Raw genomic sequence first — 18,614 nt, forward strand, 5'->3', positions numbered from 1 at the left:
GGCAGAGAGGAGACTGTAGCCAATATGGCTTATCAAGGGCACACTGATAGCAAGGTGCTGTTTTAGTTCTCAAGCATCAGCCCCTCCTCCCTTCCATGCGTTATTCTTGGTTTTAGTAGTTCAGCAGCAAATAGAACCTGTCCTTCAGCATGGCTCCAAAGCAGCCCAGAAAAATCCTATCTGCTCAAAATTAAGTGATCTAGTTGTGTTAAGAACTTTAAGCCTAGTAAACCCATTATATGTAAGAAAGCATCTTCTTGCAACCAAACTGGATAAAAAGAAAACAGTGGATCCTATGCCAGAAGATCTTTAGGGAAGGTGTTTGTGTTTAAAAAGATGAATAAATACATTTATAGAAAACTCCACATAGCAACATGAGAAGACACATTCTTTTCAAGTGAGCATGTACCAAGATAGACCATATTTTGGGCCACATAGCAAACCGTAATAAATTTAAAAGATTTGAAATTGTAGAAAGCATGTTCTCTGACTGTAATGGAAATAAACTAGAAATCAGTAACAGAAAGATATCTGGAAAATTCCCAAATATTTGGAAATTAAACAACACACTTCTGAGTAACCCATGGGTCAAAGATAAAGTTACAGGGAAATTAGAAAATATTTTGAATTGAATGAAATTGAAAATACAACATTACAAAATTTGCAACTAATTCAGTGCTTAGAAGGAAATTAATAGCATTAAATGCTTATATTAGAAAAGAAAAAAGGTTTGAAGGAAGCACGAATGACCAGTGTCAGGAGTGAAAGAGGGGATATCACTACAGCCCCAAAAGACATTAAAAGGATAATAGGGAAACATTACAAATAACATTATGCCCATAAATCAGACAGCTTAGATGAAAGACAAATTCCTTGAAAGATACAAACTACCAAAGCTTGCTCAAGAAGAACTGAATAACCTGAATAGGCAATGGTAATTAAAGAAATTGAATTCATAGTTGAAAACCTTGCCACAAAGAAAACTCCAGGCCCAGATGCCTTCATTGGCAAATTCTACCAGTCATTTAAGGAAGAAATAATACTAATTCTACACAAATTCTTCCACTTCCCAACTCATTTATGAGGCTAGCATTACACCGATACCAAAAAACATTATAAAAAAAGAAAACTACAAACCAGTTTTCCTGATGAACAGAGGGACAAATGATCAAAGTATTGTCAACTTAAATCCAGCAATGTATAAGAAGGGTAATAATAGTGGCATGCTGGTAAACTGACTCTCAAGGGAAAAAAAATAAAAGCTTCATTTGTACTCTTCCCTGATTTCCATGACATAAAAACTGCCCCCTTGGCCAGTTGCAGGCTACCAACATGAAGTCACTGACATGGAGTCAGAAAGGTATGCAGAATCAGTGCTCAAAGCTGATACATGCCAGCTTCAGCATGTCATCCTAATACATTTGTTTATCCCAGGAATGCAATTCTAGTTCAACATTCAAAAGTCAATCAGTGTTATTCACCTTAATAACAGACTGAAGAAAAAGACAGACAACAACAGCAAAAAACATCTATGAACCAAATAATATTCTTAGTGCTATACCTAGTGAAATAAATCCACCCAAGCTGAGCCCTGACAGTACAGTCCACTTCAGGCCTCATGTAATCTATGTTGCTTGTTCCCTTGTTACTTCATTGCTCTAATCATTGCTGTTGTTTTACAGACATCTAGATGACACTCTTCCCATGGCCACTGCTTGCTCATTTGACATTTATGAATAGCTGCTGTTCCTGGCCAGTGACTCATTGGGAGGAGGTTAAGATAACACCAGCTTATGTAAAAAAGCATACTGAGGTGTTTAAAGCTATATTAATTGGCCCATAAACTTCACAAACCTCCCTATACATACCATGACTGAGTGGTATGTTTGTCCATTTTTACTTTCACATCCACTCAAGGTGCTCTTTTTTTTTTTAAACAGCTTTATTGAGATACAATTCATATACCATGCAATTCACCCATTTAAAATGTACAATTCAATGGCTTTTATATATCCACAGATATGTGCAACTATCACTGCAGTTAATTTTAGAACATTTTCATCACCTCAAAAAGAAACCCTGTACTCTGTAGCTATTCCCCACTCTAACCTTCCTGATCCCCCATCCTTTCCACCAGCCCTAAGCAACCACTATTTTACTTTCCATTTCTGTAGATTTCCCTATTTTGGACTTCTGTATGAATGGAATTATGTAATATGTGACTTTTGTGACAGACTTCTTTCATGTAGCATGTTTTCAAGGTCCATCCAAGTCACAACATACATCAGTACTTCATACCTTTTTATGGACAAATAATATTCTATTGTGTAGACCTACCATTTTGTTTATCCATTGTCTGCTGGCAGACACTGGGTTATTTCCACCTTTTGGCTATTATGAATAATGTTGTTATAAACATCTATGTCCAAGTTTTTGTGTGGACATGTGTTCTCATTTCTCTTGTGTGTATACCTAGGAGTAGGATTGTCAGGTCATATGCCAACTCTTTGTTTAATCGTTTGAGGAAGGGCCAGTCTGTTTGCCAAAGTTCTGCACCATTTCACATTTCCACCAGCGGTGTATGAGAGTTCTGATTTCTCCATAGCCTCACCAACATTTATTGTTATCTATCTTTTTGGTTCTAGTCATCCTAGTAGGGTGCTCTTTTTGCGACAGCTTTTCTCTTTTATGGTTATTCAGGGTCATAAGATGGTGGCATGAAGACCCGATTCTTCTCTATTGTTTCGGGAGCACTCTGGGTCGAGAGTCCTATCCTTTTTTTAGTTTTTGTGTCAACTCCTGACATACTACCTGGCATATGGAGAGATTTAATATATGTTTGGATGAATGGATGAATGAATAAAAGAGAATTCAGAGGATTTCTCATTTTCAGAAGCTATCAAGTCAAAACTTTAGTGTGAGACTCAAATATTCACCATGGAAATGACTGTTTTTTGAAAAGAATGACAATCACAACTCCACTGTGGTGGTGTTTAGCACCTCTCTGCTCATTACCAAGACATTTATAAAAAATGAAATGGCCCCTGCCACCTCTCTCCGAGTCCTCCCTAGCCCTTTCTCGCTGTGGCCCTGCCCGAGCCCTGCCTGCATCTCAACGCCGCCACCCCTCCAGCCTCTGTCCGCGTCCCGCGCTGCAAAGCCCCGCACTGCCCACCGCGCGGCCCCGCAGCCCGAGCACACAGCGCCCCCCTTAGGCCGCAGTCGGCCCTGAGCTGGTGGCTCCTTGGGGGACAAAGACAGAAACGCCCACGGACACATTAGGAGGCCACCGCCAACTTCCACCGGTGACCCCAATTCCAGATTCGAACCCAGGTCCCCGGAGGTGAGTGTGAAGAAAATGCCTAAATTAAAATGCTAATTACTGTCTTCAGCAATCCCTTACCAGACAGTCACTTGCAGCTGTTATTAACACCTTCCCACCGCAGCCGCAGCCTGGGGCTCTGGGGGAGACAGGGGATTTGAAGATTCAGGTGCCAGAGAACATAAAGCTAGGTCTGCACTGCGGAGCTCAGCCTGCCTAGGTGATGCCCCTACTCTGCCTGCCTCTCTGGAAGATTCCAAGAGGAGAAGCCCCTCAAGGATTACAAACTGGGGCCACCTTGCAGGGTGGCTGGGCTGGGCATGGTGAAATCAGCCAGACCAACCTGATAAGGTAGTTCTCTGTTTTAAAATACCTGCAGAGGTAAGTGGCAAGATGGCAGACTGGTGAGCTGTATGTTTTAGTTACTCCTCCAGGAAAGTAGGTAGAAAGCCAGGAACTGCGTGGACTGGACACCACAGAGCAATCTGACTTTGGGCATACTTCATACAACACTCATGAAAACGTGGAACTGCTGAGATCAGCGAAATCTGTAAGTTTTTGCGGCCAGGGGACCCGCGCCCCTTCCTGCCAGGCTCAGTCCCATGGGAGGAGGGGCTGTCAGCTCCCGGAAGGAGAAGGGAGAACTGCAGTGGCAGCCCTTACCGGAAACTCATTCTGCTGATCCAAACTCCTACCATAGATAGACGGAGACCAGACACCAGAGAATCTGAGAGCAGCCAGCCCAGCAGAGAAGAGACAGGCATAGAAAAAAAACAACACGAAAAACTCCAAAATAAAAGCGGAGGATTTTTGGAGTTCTGGAGAACATAGAAGGGGGAAGGGCAGAGCTCAGGCCGGAGCCCAGGCCCTGAAGCGCATATGCAAATCCCGAAGAAAAGCTAATCTCTCTGCCCTGTGGACCTTTCCTTAATGGCCCTGGTTGCTTTCTCTCTTAGCATTTCAATAACCCATTAGATCTCTGAGGAGGGCCCTTTTTTTTTTTTTTTTTTTTTTAATCCTTTTTTCTTTTTCTAAAACAATTACTCTAAGAAGCCCAATACAGAAAGCTTCAAAGACCTGCAATTTGGGCAGGTCAAGTCAAGAGCAGAACTAGGAGAGCTCTGAGACAAAACGCAATAATCCAGTGGCTGAGAAAATTCACTAAACACCACAACTTCCCAAGAAAAGGGGGGTGTCCGCTCACAGCCATCATCCTGGTGGACAGGAAACACTCCTGCCCATCGCCAGCCCCATAGCCCAGAGCTGCCCCAGACAACCCAGTGTGATGGAAGTGCTTCAAATAACAGGCACACACCACAAAACTGGGTGTGGACATTAGCCTTCCCTGCAACCTCAGCTGATTGTCCCAGAGTTGGGAAGGTAGAGCAGTGTGAATTAACAAAGCCCCAATCAGCCATCATTTCAGCAGACTGGGAGCCTCCCTACACAGCCCAGCAGCCCAGAACTGCCCTGGGGGGACGGCACTCACCTGTGACATAGCACAGTCATCCCTCAACAGAGGACCAGGGGGTGCACGGCCTGGAAGAGGGGCCCACTTGCAAGTCTCAGGAGCCATACGCCAATACCAAGGACTTATGGGTCAGTGGCAGAGACAAACTGTGGCAGGACTGAACTGAAGGATTAGACTATTGCAGCAGCCTTAAAACTCTAGGATCACCAGGGAGATTTGATTGTTAGAGCCACCCCCCATCCCTGACTGCCCAGAAACACGCCCCATATACAGGGCAGGCAACACCAACTACACACGCAAGCTTGGTACACCAATTGGACCCCACAAGACTCACTCCCCCACTCACCAAAAAGGCTAAGCAGGGGAGAACTGGCTTGTGGAGAACAGGTGGCTCGTGGACACCACCTGCTGGTTAGTTAGAGAAAGTGTACTCCATGAAGCTCCAGATCTGATAAATTAGAGATAAGGAATTCAATTGGTCTACAAATCCTAAAAGAACCCTATCAAGTTCAGCAAATGCCACGAGGCCAAAAACAACAGAAAATTATAAAGCATATGAAAAAACCAGACGATATGGATAACCCAAGCCCAAGCACCCAAATGAAAAGACCAGAAGAGACACAGCACCTAGAGCAGCTACTCAAAGAACTAAAGATGAACAATGAGACCATAGTACGGGAGATAAAGGAAATCAAGAAGACCCTAGAAGAGCATAAAGAAGACATTGCAAGACTAAATAAAAAAATGGATGATCTTATGGAAATTAAAGAAACTGTTGACCAAATTAAAAAGATTCTGGACACTCATAGTACAAGACTAGAGGAAGTTGAACAACGAATCAGTGACCTCGAAGATGACAGAATGGAAAATGAAAGCATAAAAGAAAGAATGGGGAAAAAATTGAAAAAATCGAAATGGACATCAGGGATATGATAGATAATATGAAACGTCCAAATATAAGACTCATTGGTGTCCCAGAAGGGGAAGAAAAGGGTAAAGGTCTAGGAAGAGTATTTAAAGAAATTGTTGGGGAAAACTTCCCAAATCTTCTAAACAACATAAATACACAAATCATAAATGCTCAGCGAACCCCAAATAGAATAAATCCAAATAAACCCACTCTGATACATATACTGATCACACTGTCAAACACAGAAGAGAAGGAGCAAGTTCTGAAAGCAGCAAGAGAAAAGCAATTCACCACATACAAAGGAAACAGCATAAGACTAAGTAGTGACTACTCAGCAGCCACCATGAAGGTGAGAAGGCAGTGGCACGATATATTTAAAATTCTGAGTGAGAAAAATTTCCAGCCAAGAATACTTTATCCAGCAAAGCTCTCCTTCAAATTTGAGGGAGAGCTTAAATTTTTCATAGACAGACAAATGCTGAGAGAATTTGCTAACAAGAGACCTGCCCTACTGGAGATACTCAACGGAGCCCTACAGACAGATAAACAAAGAAAGGACAGAGAGACTTGGAGAAAGGTTCAGTACTAAAGAGATTCGGTATGGGTACAATAAAGGATATTAATAGAGAGAGGGGAAAAATATGACAAACATAAACCAAAGGATAAGATGGCTGATTCAAGAAATGCCTTCACGGTTATAACGTTGAATGTAAATGGATTAAACTCCCCAATTAAAAGATATAGATTCGCAGAATGGATCAAAAAAAATGAACCATCAATATGTTGCATACAAGAGACTCATCTTAGACACAAGGACACAAAGAAACTGAAAGTGAAAGGATGGAAAAAAATATTTCATGCAAGCTACAGCCAAAAGAAAGCAGGTATAGCAATATTAATCTCAGATAAAATAGACTTCAAATGCAGGGATGTTTTGAGAGACAAAGAAGGCCACTACATACTAATAAAAGGGGCAATTCAGCAAGAAGAAATAACAATCATAAATGTCTATGCACCCAATCAAGGTGCCACAAAATACATGAGAGAAACACTGGCAAAACTAAAGGAAGCAATTGATGTTTCCACAATAATTGTGGGAGACTTCAACACATCACTCTCTCCTATAGATAGATCAACCAGACAGAAGACCAATAAGGAAATTGAAAACCTAAACAATCTGATAAATGAATTAGATTTAACAGACATATACAGGACATTACATCCCAAATCACCAGGATACACATACTTTTCTAGTGCTCATGGAACTTTCTCCAGAATAGATCATATGCTGGGACATAAAACAAGCCTCAATAAATTTAAAAAGATCGACATTATTCAAAGCACATTCTCTGACCACAATGGAATACAATTAGAAGTCAATAACCATCAGAGACTTAGAAAATTCACAAATACCTGGAGGTTAAACAACACACTCCTAAACAATCAGTGGGTTAAAGAAGAAATAGCAAGAGAAATTGCTAAATATATAGAGACGAATGAAAATGAGAACACAACATACCAAAACCTATGGGATGCAGCAAAAGCAGTGCTGAGGGGGAAATTTATAGCACTAAATGCATATATTAAAAAGGAAGAAAGAGCCAAAATCAAAGAACTAATGGATCAACTGAAGAAGCTAGAAAATGAACAGCAAACCAATCCTAAACCAAGTAGAAGAAAAGAAATAACAAGGATTAAAGCAGAAATAAATGACATAGAGAACAAAAAAACAATAGAGAGGATAAATATCACCAAAAGTTGGTTCTTTGAGAAGATCAACAAGATTGACAAGCCCCTAGCTAGACTGACAAAATCAAAAAGAGAGAAGACCCATATAAACAAAATAATGAATGAAAAAGGTGACATAACTGCAGATCCTGAGGAAATTAAAAAAATTATAAGAGGATACTATGAACAACTGTATGGCAACAAACTGGACAATGTAGAGGAAATGGACAATTTCCTGGAAACATATGAACAACCTAGACTGACCAGAGAAGAACTAGAAGACCTCAACCAACCCATCACAAACAAAGAGATCCAATCAGTCATCAAAAATCTTCCCACAAATAAATGCCCAGGGCCAGATGGCTTCACAGGGGAATTCTACCAAACGTTCCAGAAAGAACTGACACCAATCTTACTCAAACTCTTTCAAAACATTGAAGAAAATGGAACACTACCTAACTCATTTTATGAAGCTAACATCAATCTCATACCAAAACCAGGCAAAGATGCTACAAAAAAGGAAAACTACCGGCCAATCTCCCTAATGAATATAGATGCAAAAATCCTCAACAAAATACTTGCAAATCGAATCCAAAGACACATTAAAAAAATCATACACCATGACCAAGTGGGGTTTATTCCAGGCATGCAAGGATGGTTCAACATAAGAAAATCAATCATTGTATTACAACACATTAACAAGTCAAAAGAGAAAAATCAATTGATCATCTCAATAGATGCTGAAAAAACATTTGACAAAATCCAACATCCGTTTTTGATAAAAACACTTCAAAAGGTAGGAATTGAAGGAAATTTCCTCAACATGATAAAGAGCATATATGAAAAACCCACAGCCAGCATAGTACTCAATGGTGAGAGACTGAAAGCCTTCCCTCTAAGATCAGGAACAAGACAAGGATGCCCACTGTCACCACTGTTATTCAACATTGTGCTGGAAGTGCTAGCCAGGGCAATCTGGCAAGACAAAGAAATAAAAGGCATCCAAATTGGAAAAGAAGAAGTAGAACTGTCATTGTTTGCAGATGATATGATCTTATATCTAGAAAACCCTGAGAAATCGACGATACAGCTACTAGAGCTAATAAACAAATTTAGCAAAGTAGCGGGATACAAGGTTAATGCACATAAGTCAGTAATGTTTCTATATGCTAGAAATGAACAAACTGAAGAGACACTCAAGAAAAAGATACCATTTTCAATAGCAACTAAAAAAATCAAGTACCTAGGAATAAACTTAACCAAAGATGTAAAAGACCTATACAAAGAAAACTACATAACTCTACTAAAAGAAATAGAAGGGGACCTTAAAAGATGGAAAAATATTCCATGTTCATGGATAGGAAGGCTAAATGTCATTAAGATGTCAATTCTACCCAAACTCATCTACAGATTCAATGCAATCCCAATCAAAATTCCAACAACCTACTTTGCAGACTTGGAAAAGCTAGTTATCAAATTTATTTGGAAAGGGAAGATGCCTCGAATTGCTAAAGACACTCTAAAAAAGAAAAACGAAGTGGGAGGACTTACACTCCCTGACTTTGAAGCTTATTATAAAGCCACAGTTGCCAAAACAGCATGGTACTGGCACAAAGATAGGCATATAGATCAATGGAATCGAATTGAGAATTCGGAGATAGACCCTCAGATCTATGGCCGACTGATCTTCGATAAGGCCCCCAAAGTCACTGAACTGAGTCATAATGGTCTTTTCAACAAATGGGGCTGGGAGAGTTGGATATCCATATCCAAAAGAATGAAAGAGGACCCCTACCTCACCCCCTACACAAAAATTAACTCAAAATGGACCAAAGATCTCAATATAAAAGAAAGTACCATAAAACTCCTAGAAGATAATGTAGGAAAACATCTTCAAGACCTTGTATTAGGCGGCCACTTCCTAGACTTTACACCCAAAGCACAAGCAACAAAAGAGAAAATAGATAAATGGGAACTCCTCAAGCTTAGAAGTTTCTGCACCTCAAAGGAATTTCTCAAAAAGGTAAAGAGGCAGCCAACTCAATGGGAAAAAATTTTTGGAAACCATGTATCTGACAAAAGACTGATATCTTGCATATATAAAGAAATCCTACAACTCAATGACAATAGTACAGACAGCCCAATTATAAAATGGGCAAAAGATATGAAAAGACAGTTCTCTGAAGAGGAAATACAAATGGCCAAGAAACACATGAAAAAATGTTCAGCTTCACTAGCTATTAGAGAGATGCAAATTAAGACCACAATGAGATACCATCTAACACCGATTAGAATGGCTGCCATTAAACAAACAGGAAACTACAAATGCTGGAGGGGATGTGGAGAAATTGGAACTCTTATTCATTGTTGGTGGGACTGTATAATGGTTCAGCCACTCTGGAAGTCAGTCTGGCAGTTCCTTAGAAAACTAGATATAGAGTTACCATTCGATCCAGCGATTGCACTTCTCGGTATATACCCAGAAGATCGGAAAGCAGTGACACGAACAGATATCTGCACGCCAATGTTCATAGCAGCATTATTCACAATTGCCAAGAGATGGAAACAACCCAAATGTCCTTCAACAGATGAGTGGGTAAATAAAATGTGGTATATACACACGATGGAATACTACGCGGCAGTAAGAAGGAACGATCTCGTGAAACGTATGACAACATGGATGAACCTTGAAGACATAATGCTGAGCGAAATAAGCCAGGCACAAAAAGAGAAATATTATATGCTACCACTAATGTGAACTTTGAAAAATGTAAAACAAATGGTTTATAATGTAGAATGTAGGGGAACTAGCGATAGAGAGCAATTAAGGAAGGGGGGAACAATAATCCAAGAAGAACAGATAAGCTATTTAACGTTCTGGGGATGCCCAGAAATGACTATGGTCTGTTAATTTCTGATGGATGTAGTAGGAACAAGTTCACTCAAATGTTGCTATAGTATGTAACTTTCTTGGGGTAAAGTAGGAACATGTTGGAAGTTAAGCAGTTATCTTAGGTTAGTTGTCTTTTTCTTACTCCCTTGCTATGGTCTCTTTGAAATGTTCTTTTATTGTATGTTTGTTTTCTTTTTAACTTTTTTTTTCATACAGTTGATTTGAAAAAAGAAGGGAAAGTTAAAAAAAAAAAAAAAAGAAAAAAGACAAACAAGGAAAAAAAAAAAAAAAAAAAAGATGTAGTGCCCCCTTGAGGAGCCTGTGGAGAATGCAGGGGTATTCGCCTACCCCACCTCCATGGTTGCTAACATGACCACAGACATAGGGGACTGGTGGTTTGATGGGTTGAGCCCTCTACCATAAGTTTTACCCTTGGGAAGACGGTTGCGGCAAAGGAGAGGCTAGGCCTCCCTGTATTTGTGCCTAAGAGTCTCCTCCTGAATGCCTCTTTGTTGCTCAGATGTGGCCCTCTCTCTCTGGCTAAGCCAACTTGAAAGGTGAAATCACTGCCCTCCCCCCTACGTGGGATCAGACACCCAGGGAAGTGAATCTCCCTGGCAACGTGGAATATGACTCCCGGGGAGGAATGTAGACCCGGCATCGTGGGATGGAGAACATCTTCTTGACCAAAAGGGGGATGTGAAAGGAAATGAAATAAGCTTCAGTGGCAGAGAGATTCCAAAACGAGCCGAGAGATCACTCTGGTGGGCACTCTTACGCACACTTTAGACAACCTTTTTTAGGTTCTAAAGAATTGGGGTAGCTGGTGGTGGATACCTGAAACTATTAAACTACAACCCAGAACCCATGAATCTCGAAGACAGTTGTATACAAATGTAGCTTATGAGGGGTGACAGTGGGACTGGGAATGCCATAAGGACCAAACTCCACTTTGTCTAGTTTATGGATCGATGCGTAGAAAAGTAGGGGAAGCAAACAAACAGACAAAGGTACCTAGTGTTCTTTTTTACTTCAATTGCTCTTTTTCACTCTAATTATTATTCTTGTTATTTTTGTGTGTGTGCTAATGAAGGTGTCAGGGATTGATTTAGGTGATGAATGTACAACTATGTAATGGTACTGTAAACAATCGAAAGTACAATTTGTTTTGTATGACTGCGTGGTATGTGAATATATCTCAATAAAATGATGATTAAAAAAAAAAAAAAGAAAAAAAAAAGAAAAACAAGGGGAAAAAAAAAAAGATGTAGTGCCCCCTTGAGGAGCCTGTGGAGAATGCAGGGGTATTCGCCTACCCCACCTCCATGGTTGCTAACATGACCACAGACATAGGGGACTGGTGGTTTGATGAGTTGAGCCCTCTACCACAGGTTTTACCCTTGGGAAGACGGTTGCTGCAAAGGAGAGGCTAGGCCTCCCTACGGTTGTGCCTAAGAGCCTCCTCCCGAATGCCTCTTTGTTGCTCTGATGTGGCCCTGTCTCTCTAGCTAAGCCAACTTGAAAGGTGAAATCACTGCCCTCCCCACTACGTGGGATCAGACACCCAGGGGAGTGAATCTCCCTGGCAACGTGGAATACGACTCCCGGGGAGGAATGTAGACCTGGCATCGTGGGACGGAGAACATCTTCTTGACCAAAAGGGGGATGTGAAAGGAAATGAAATAAGCTTCAGTGGCAGAGAGATTCCAAAAGGAGCCGAGAGGTCACTCTGGTGGGCACTCTTATGCACACTTTAGACAACCCTTTTTAGGTTCTAAAGAATTGGGGTAGCTGGTGGTGGATACCTGAAACTATCAAACTACAACCCAGAACCCATGAATCTCGAAGACAGTTGTATAAAAATGTAGCTTATGAGGGGTGACAATGGGATTGGGAAAGCCATAAGGACCACACTCCACTTTGTCTAGTTTATGGATGGATGTGTAGAAAAGTAGGGGAAGGAAACAAACAGACAAAGGTACCCAGTATTCTTTTTTACTCCAATTGCTCTTTTTCACTCTAATTGTTATTCTTGTTATTTTTGTGTGTGTGCTAATGAAGGTGTCAGGGATTGATTTGGGTGATGAATGTACCACTATGTAATGGTACTGTAAACAATCGAAAGTACGATTTGTTTTGTATGACTGCGTGGTATGTGAATATATCTCAATAAAATGAAGATTAAAAAAAAATAAAAAAAAAATGAAATGAGTGGGGGAATATCAATTAAAAATCCCTAGAAAACATGTTTTAAAGAGACCTGGGCCACCCATATCATCAGAAAAAGTCCTTTGGGGCAGGCAGAATGTTAAATGATGAATATTGATTACAGCTTTGAGAATAGCTGTAACACAATTTCATAATGTGTTAGGCTTTTCTGTGTTATCTGTACACTTTAATATGTTTTCTGTTCTTAAAAATCAATGTGTAACTACTTTTATATCAATTATTGGGGGGGGGGACCTGGAAGACAATTGTATTCAATTACGTTACTATATATCTTTGAATTTTAACATACTGTTGATCATATTTATGATTTATTTAATGCTCGATTTTTATAATATTTGTGTTATAAAGTTTGCATGTCTGGTATGCATCAGAGAGAAATGGAGTGGTAAGTGTTCTCAGTCCTGGAACAGTAACATGAGTTAAGATGGTCTGTGAAATGTCAAAGCTTGTTTGCAAGTGGTCTGAGAAGAGGGTGTATGTCTCCAGTTACGAAGACCAACCTGGGTAGAATTAGACATCACCCCCAGAGGAGGTCAGCAGAGAGACGTGGTCTAGTTAAGTGAACAAAACTTCTGAGTTTGACTTTGAGTTTTGGCTTTGAAAAAAGAAAGAAAAGAACCTTTTATTTAAGATAATGGACATTGTCATTCTACCCTCAAATCCGCATTTTTAGTTATCAAAAGCATATCAGATTACTCCTCACGCTAAGCACTTGTCTCAGCAAACTGTAGTCATCAGTAAGTTGGCACCTGCATTTGGTTTGATGTCCTGAATATCACAATGTTCATCATTTTCCCATTGAATCAGATTTGCGGTTATTTTTATTTTACTAATGGAAGTTTTTCTTCATTAGGGATGGATGAATGAGATTTACAGCTATGATCCAGAAACTTACCATGCAACTTTGACACATTCAGTCTTTGTTCGACTTGAGGGTGGAATCTTAAGACTCTCAAAGCCCAATAAAAATATATCCAGGAGGGCGAGCTATAATGAAACAAAGCCAGAGGTCACCTACATCAGCCAGAAAATCTACGACCTCTCAGATAGCAAGGTGAGCTGAGTAATTTTGGCAGGAAAATGTATTTGGAATCTTTGTTGCTTTACTATAACGAACCACATTTGAAGAACAAGGGGTGTCATGGACTCTTCTGAATGAGTTAACTTTTTTGGTCAAACAAAAAGTTATGTGTGGTGGTGCTAGGTAACAACTAACAGAGGCTCTTGCAAGTATGAAAATTATGGGTATGCAAAATAATTACATTTTGAAAAAAATACTATATACTTTTGTTTCTGTGAGAAATATGAGTTATTTGTTATTTCAGAAAGCTCTGGGTTCTTAAGTCTTCTTATACTCATCTGAATGATCTTTAAGTTCCCCCCAGATGACAAAACTATTTGAAATCATTTTTGCATAAATTTATTCTTAACTTGATGTTGATAAACTTGAGCTTCCTGTCTAGTTTGATGAATTCTTTTTTTTTTTTCTTCCAGCTTAAGATTGACCCAGGGTTATTCAACTCAGTTGATATCCAAACTCAGTTCATGACAGTCAACTAAATAATTATTGTGCTAATGTTACCTAAAAATTGTAGATATGTGTAACCCTTGCAAAATTCTTGAACATCTACTTACTGGAATAATTTTGGAGAATAATAAGTCATTTCTAAAACTACTCCACTTTCTGAAGTCATGTTATAGACAGGTAGTAAAAATTATTTCACATTCATCATTTTAGTCAAAAATGTTATAAAGTTTGCATGTCTGGTATGCATAATATTAGTGCATAATGTAGCCAATCCTTAATTTAGTATGTAAATTGTTATTTCCCTTTTTCTGTAGGTTTATCTTGTACCTAAAAGTTTGGCTCGAAAACGAATCTGGAATAAAAAGTACCCCATTTGTATAGAGCTTGGTCGACAAGATGACTTTATGTCTAAGACCCAGACTGATAAGGAAACTTCTGAAGAGAAACCAGCAGCTGAGAGAGAACTGGGAAATGAGGACCCTAAGAAGCCACCCCATCCTCAAGAGGGAACAAGATCTGTCCAGCGAGACCAGATACTGTATCTCTTTGGGAGAACTGGCCGAGAAAAGGAGGAGTGGTTTAGCAGATTTATTCTGGCATCTAAACTGAAGTCAGAAATCAAGAAGCCACCTGGTGTCTCTGGAAATAAAGCAGGTATTGACATGTCTGCTTAATGCTTATGTATTTTTAAAGGGTCTGTGGGGGCAATCGAGAAAGATTCCCAGATAGGAAGGAAGGAAGGAAGCCCACCCTGAATTGATTGCCATCTGTCATCTAAGGCATGTTCTCATGAGTCATTTACCTTTTAGTCTAATCTCTTAAACCCTCTGTACCAAATCATTTAACTAATGAAGGAGCCATTTGCGGGTTTATGTTTGGGCAGGCAGCTGTAAGAGACACAAAGATAGGACAAAGCAGCAGCACCCCCGCCCTTCAGGCGCTGTGCTTATTAGACAAAACTAGCCCGTATGAGTCAGATGATAGACACAAATTACGATGCTAAGGTAAGCATGGTGCAGCTAATAATTGTTGGAGATCAGAGAAGGACACGATCAGTGCCAGCATTACTGGAGAAGGCTTTTCAGGGTGGAGAGTAAGACTAGGATTGAAGCTTTTGGATTGGGGCTAACAGATCTAAAGGCTTCATGTTCATCATGGAGCTGTGTGGCTCACACGAGTTTCAAACACTACAGCACGTTGCTCTGGTTTCTTTGCGACATTTGCTGACCTACCATTCTGTCAGCCTTCAACACTGGCTTCCATCCTGGTCCCAAAGCTGAGATCTGAGAAGTCTCTTGGAAATACCTAAGACTACTAAAAATCAAGATGAATAGGGAGATTCTTGGATAAAAGAAAATTCAAGTGGGTGAGAATTCCAGCCGCTGCTCTTCTGGTAGGTCTAAACCTGCACTGTCCACTATGGTAGCTACTAAAGACATGGGATTATTGAGCACCTGAAACTTGGCCATGCAAATTGAGATGTGCTCTGAGTATAAAATGCACACCAGATTTCAAAGTCTTAGTAACAGTAAAAGAATGTAAAGTATCTCAGTATTTTTTTGTATTGGTTACATGTTGAAATGATAATATTTTGGGTATATTTGGATATATATCAAAATTATGTGGTATGTTTTTTTTTTTGTTGTGGTGTGTTTTTTGTTTGTTTGTTTGTTTGTTTTTACTTTTTTACTGTGGCCACCAGAAAATTTAAAATTGCATATGTGGCTCACATCTGTGGATTGCATTGTATTTCTATTGGACAGTGCTGATATAGGCATTTGATTATTTTCAATGGGTTTGTGTTTTTGGAAATCCTGCCAGAAGTTCCCAGACTTTCACTCACTGCCCAAAAAACCTGATGGTAAGAGTCAGAGATGTGAAAAAGCCTTCAGTGCACTTATTTAAACTAAAACCAAACTAGGCTGCTTCCTCACACCACTAATATATATATATCTTGGGTTGCTGCAAAAGGCTATGAATTAAGATATTAATAGTAAGTTTAAGCCAACAAAAGTATGTTCAAACTGGTAGCAAAGATAAATTGGTGAGGGCTGTGCTGTTCTTCAAAACCATCTCCGAACCAGTGAGTGGGCATGGGTGGCTTATTGTCAGCTGTGAAGGCGTGACCAGTGCTGATTCTCCAAGGCCAGGTACATTCTGTTGATAGCAAAAAGATAGAACTTCTTTTGCTCTACATCCTGGCCCTGTCTTCTCCCTCAGGGATGCCACCACTAAAATCATAGATTTCAGTGCTTCTCAAACTTGACTGAGGTCTTTTTGTTAAAATGTAGGTTGAGATTGAGGAGATCTGGGCTAGGACTAAGATCCTGCATCCCTACCAAGTGATGCCCATGCTGCAGACTGGGGAACAGCTCTGTGAAGAATAGGGGCCTGGAGGGAGCAGGGAAGCCATGTGGCTGTGAGCAGAATTCTAGGGTGATCTCCACACTGGGAGGTTCCTACTTTATCTAGATCCACAGAGCAGTGATGGCCTGTGCCTCTCCCCCTCATGGGAGACGTGACTGCTGCATCAAGAGGCAGTGCTGTGGGCAGAAAGCACCAGCCAAGCTGTAGAGCAGAAGGCTTTCTTTCCTTCCTCTCTCTATTGAGCTCTGTAGTGAACAGATCAATTTGATGGGAGGTGTTGGTGTTATGCTTCTCTGTTTTTCTATTTAAAAAACTAAGCTCTAAACTTTATTTGGATTTTATTAGCTTTTCCACTAATGTCCTTTTTCTTTCCCAAAATCCAATCCAGGATATACTTGGCAGTTAGTTGTCATCTGTTTTTAAATGTTTTTGGTATAGCTTTTATAGCAACATTTTAAAATAATGTTAAATATATTAAATGATAAGATAATAAATGGCTATAAAAATTTATTTCTCTAGTTATGCATGGCCCTTTGTGAGGTTTGGGAATTTGCAAATCATATGGCTGGCGCCTCTCAAAAATAAATTGATTTGATTTGATTTTTAACCACTCTACCCTTCACCTTGTGCTTCCCATGCTTAAAACTCTGCTTTCACTACATGGTAAGATATTAGTTCTAGTATTTGCTTTTGAGGCACTGTGCATTCTGCTTGTAGTCAATCTTTCCATTCTCGTTTCCTGTCCCTTCTGCTCTATGTACTCTGCTTGGAACTTCACTGAATCTCTCACTTGTTCCCAAAACATTTTGTCCTCTGTCACTGCTTTTTGCATATGCTGTTCCCTCTCCTGGAATGCTTTTTCCCCACCTGGGCCAGGCAAATGCCAACTGTTCCTTCAAGACGCAGCCCAGATTCACTGCCCGTGAAAGTGCCTTTCAGCTCTCTGGGGCAGTTAGTTCCTTCTTTCTTCCCTGAAGTCCTTTAGACATTCTTCAGTTATGGTACTTACTATACTTACTGTGTTTATTGTGATGTGTCTACCAAGCTGTCTGAGTCCAAGGACAGAGATTATGTCTTACTCTTCTTTTTAGCAAAGACTTGGCTTGATGAATAATTTGTTGAATGAAAGATGGCGTGTTTGGAATTGCCGTGATGAACAATTATTAACTTTCTGTCCACTTCTATTTGCCTGATAGTACTCACAGATCCACGACTACTTGGGGTCTGTCAGTCCTATATTTAACCCTAAAAGATCACCAAGAAAAAAAGAAAAAGGTCCCTACCACATGTATTTCATTGCTCCCATTACTCTGAATTGTCTTGGAGATGAATAAAACACTGTTCTAAAAAATTATCTTTCACGGAAACTTGAAGGTGTTTTAGAGGGTGGGAAATAGCCTTGTAAATATCTTTAAAACAATCACTTGATAGTATTTTAGCTGCTTTTTAACATACCAGTGGAGTGTGTTCTCAAGTTCCATTTACCTGGCAGTCATTTTCTTCCTTTATATTAAGAACCCTCACTCCTTTTCCCAGGGGTTTTGCCCACACACAGCAGACACAGCAGCCCCTCGGGGCACTTGGCCCACAGCCGTAGCAGCAGCAAAGGCAGCCTGGAGGAGATCATGTCCCAGCCAAAGCAGAAGGAGCTGGTGGGCAGCGTGCGGCAGAAGATGCTTCTGGACTACAGCGTATACATGGCCAGGTGCATCCCCCAAGAAAACCAAAGCCCCCAGAGGAGCCCGGTGCAGAGCGCGGAGAGTAGCCCCACGACTGGGAAAAAGGTAAAAGTTGGCTGCATGTGTCGCAGCTTTTCTGCTCTTCTTTAACTCACGTTTCCGTACATGTGCTCTTGGAGACCCTTTCTAGGCACCGGGGACACAGTGATAAACAAACAGACAAGGGCTCTGCCCTCGGGGCTTGTACTCTGGTCAGGAAGCCAGCAAGAAACAAACTTTATGGTAATAAGAACTAAAGCTGGATAAGGGAGGATGGAAAGTGGCCAGACTGCTGTTTTAATGGGTGGTCAGGGAGGAGCTTTTTGAGGAGTGATCTTTAGGCAGAGGCAGGACTGACGTGAGGAGGGAGCCATGGTTATAGGGGTGGGAGGAGCACTCCAGGTGGGGGACCAGCAAGTACAAAGACCCCGCGGCAGGTATGTGGTCA

General features: G+C 40.5%; 1 protein-coding gene across 3 annotated transcripts in view; it reads left to right on the forward strand.

Moving 5' to 3' along the window:
• TEX2 (testis expressed 2) overlaps positions 1–18,614 on the forward strand; it is a 116,165-nt gene that overhangs the window by 61,341 nt on the left and 36,210 nt on the right. For all 3 annotated transcript variants that reach the window (XM_037807874.1, XM_037807875.1, XM_037807873.1), the window contains exons 3-5: positions 13,407–13,607; positions 14,396–14,735; positions 17,985–18,232. In XM_037807874.1, coding sequence (XP_037663802.1) covers positions 13,407–13,607; positions 14,396–14,735; positions 17,985–18,232 — 789 coding nt within the window. The remainder of the gene's footprint in view (positions 1–13,406; positions 13,608–14,395; positions 14,736–17,984; positions 18,233–18,614) is intronic.

This window comes from Choloepus didactylus, chromosome 18 (assembly GCF_015220235.1).
Source record: "Choloepus didactylus isolate mChoDid1 chromosome 18, mChoDid1.pri, whole genome shotgun sequence".
NCBI lineage: Eukaryota > Metazoa > Chordata > Mammalia > Pilosa > Megalonychidae > Choloepus > Choloepus didactylus.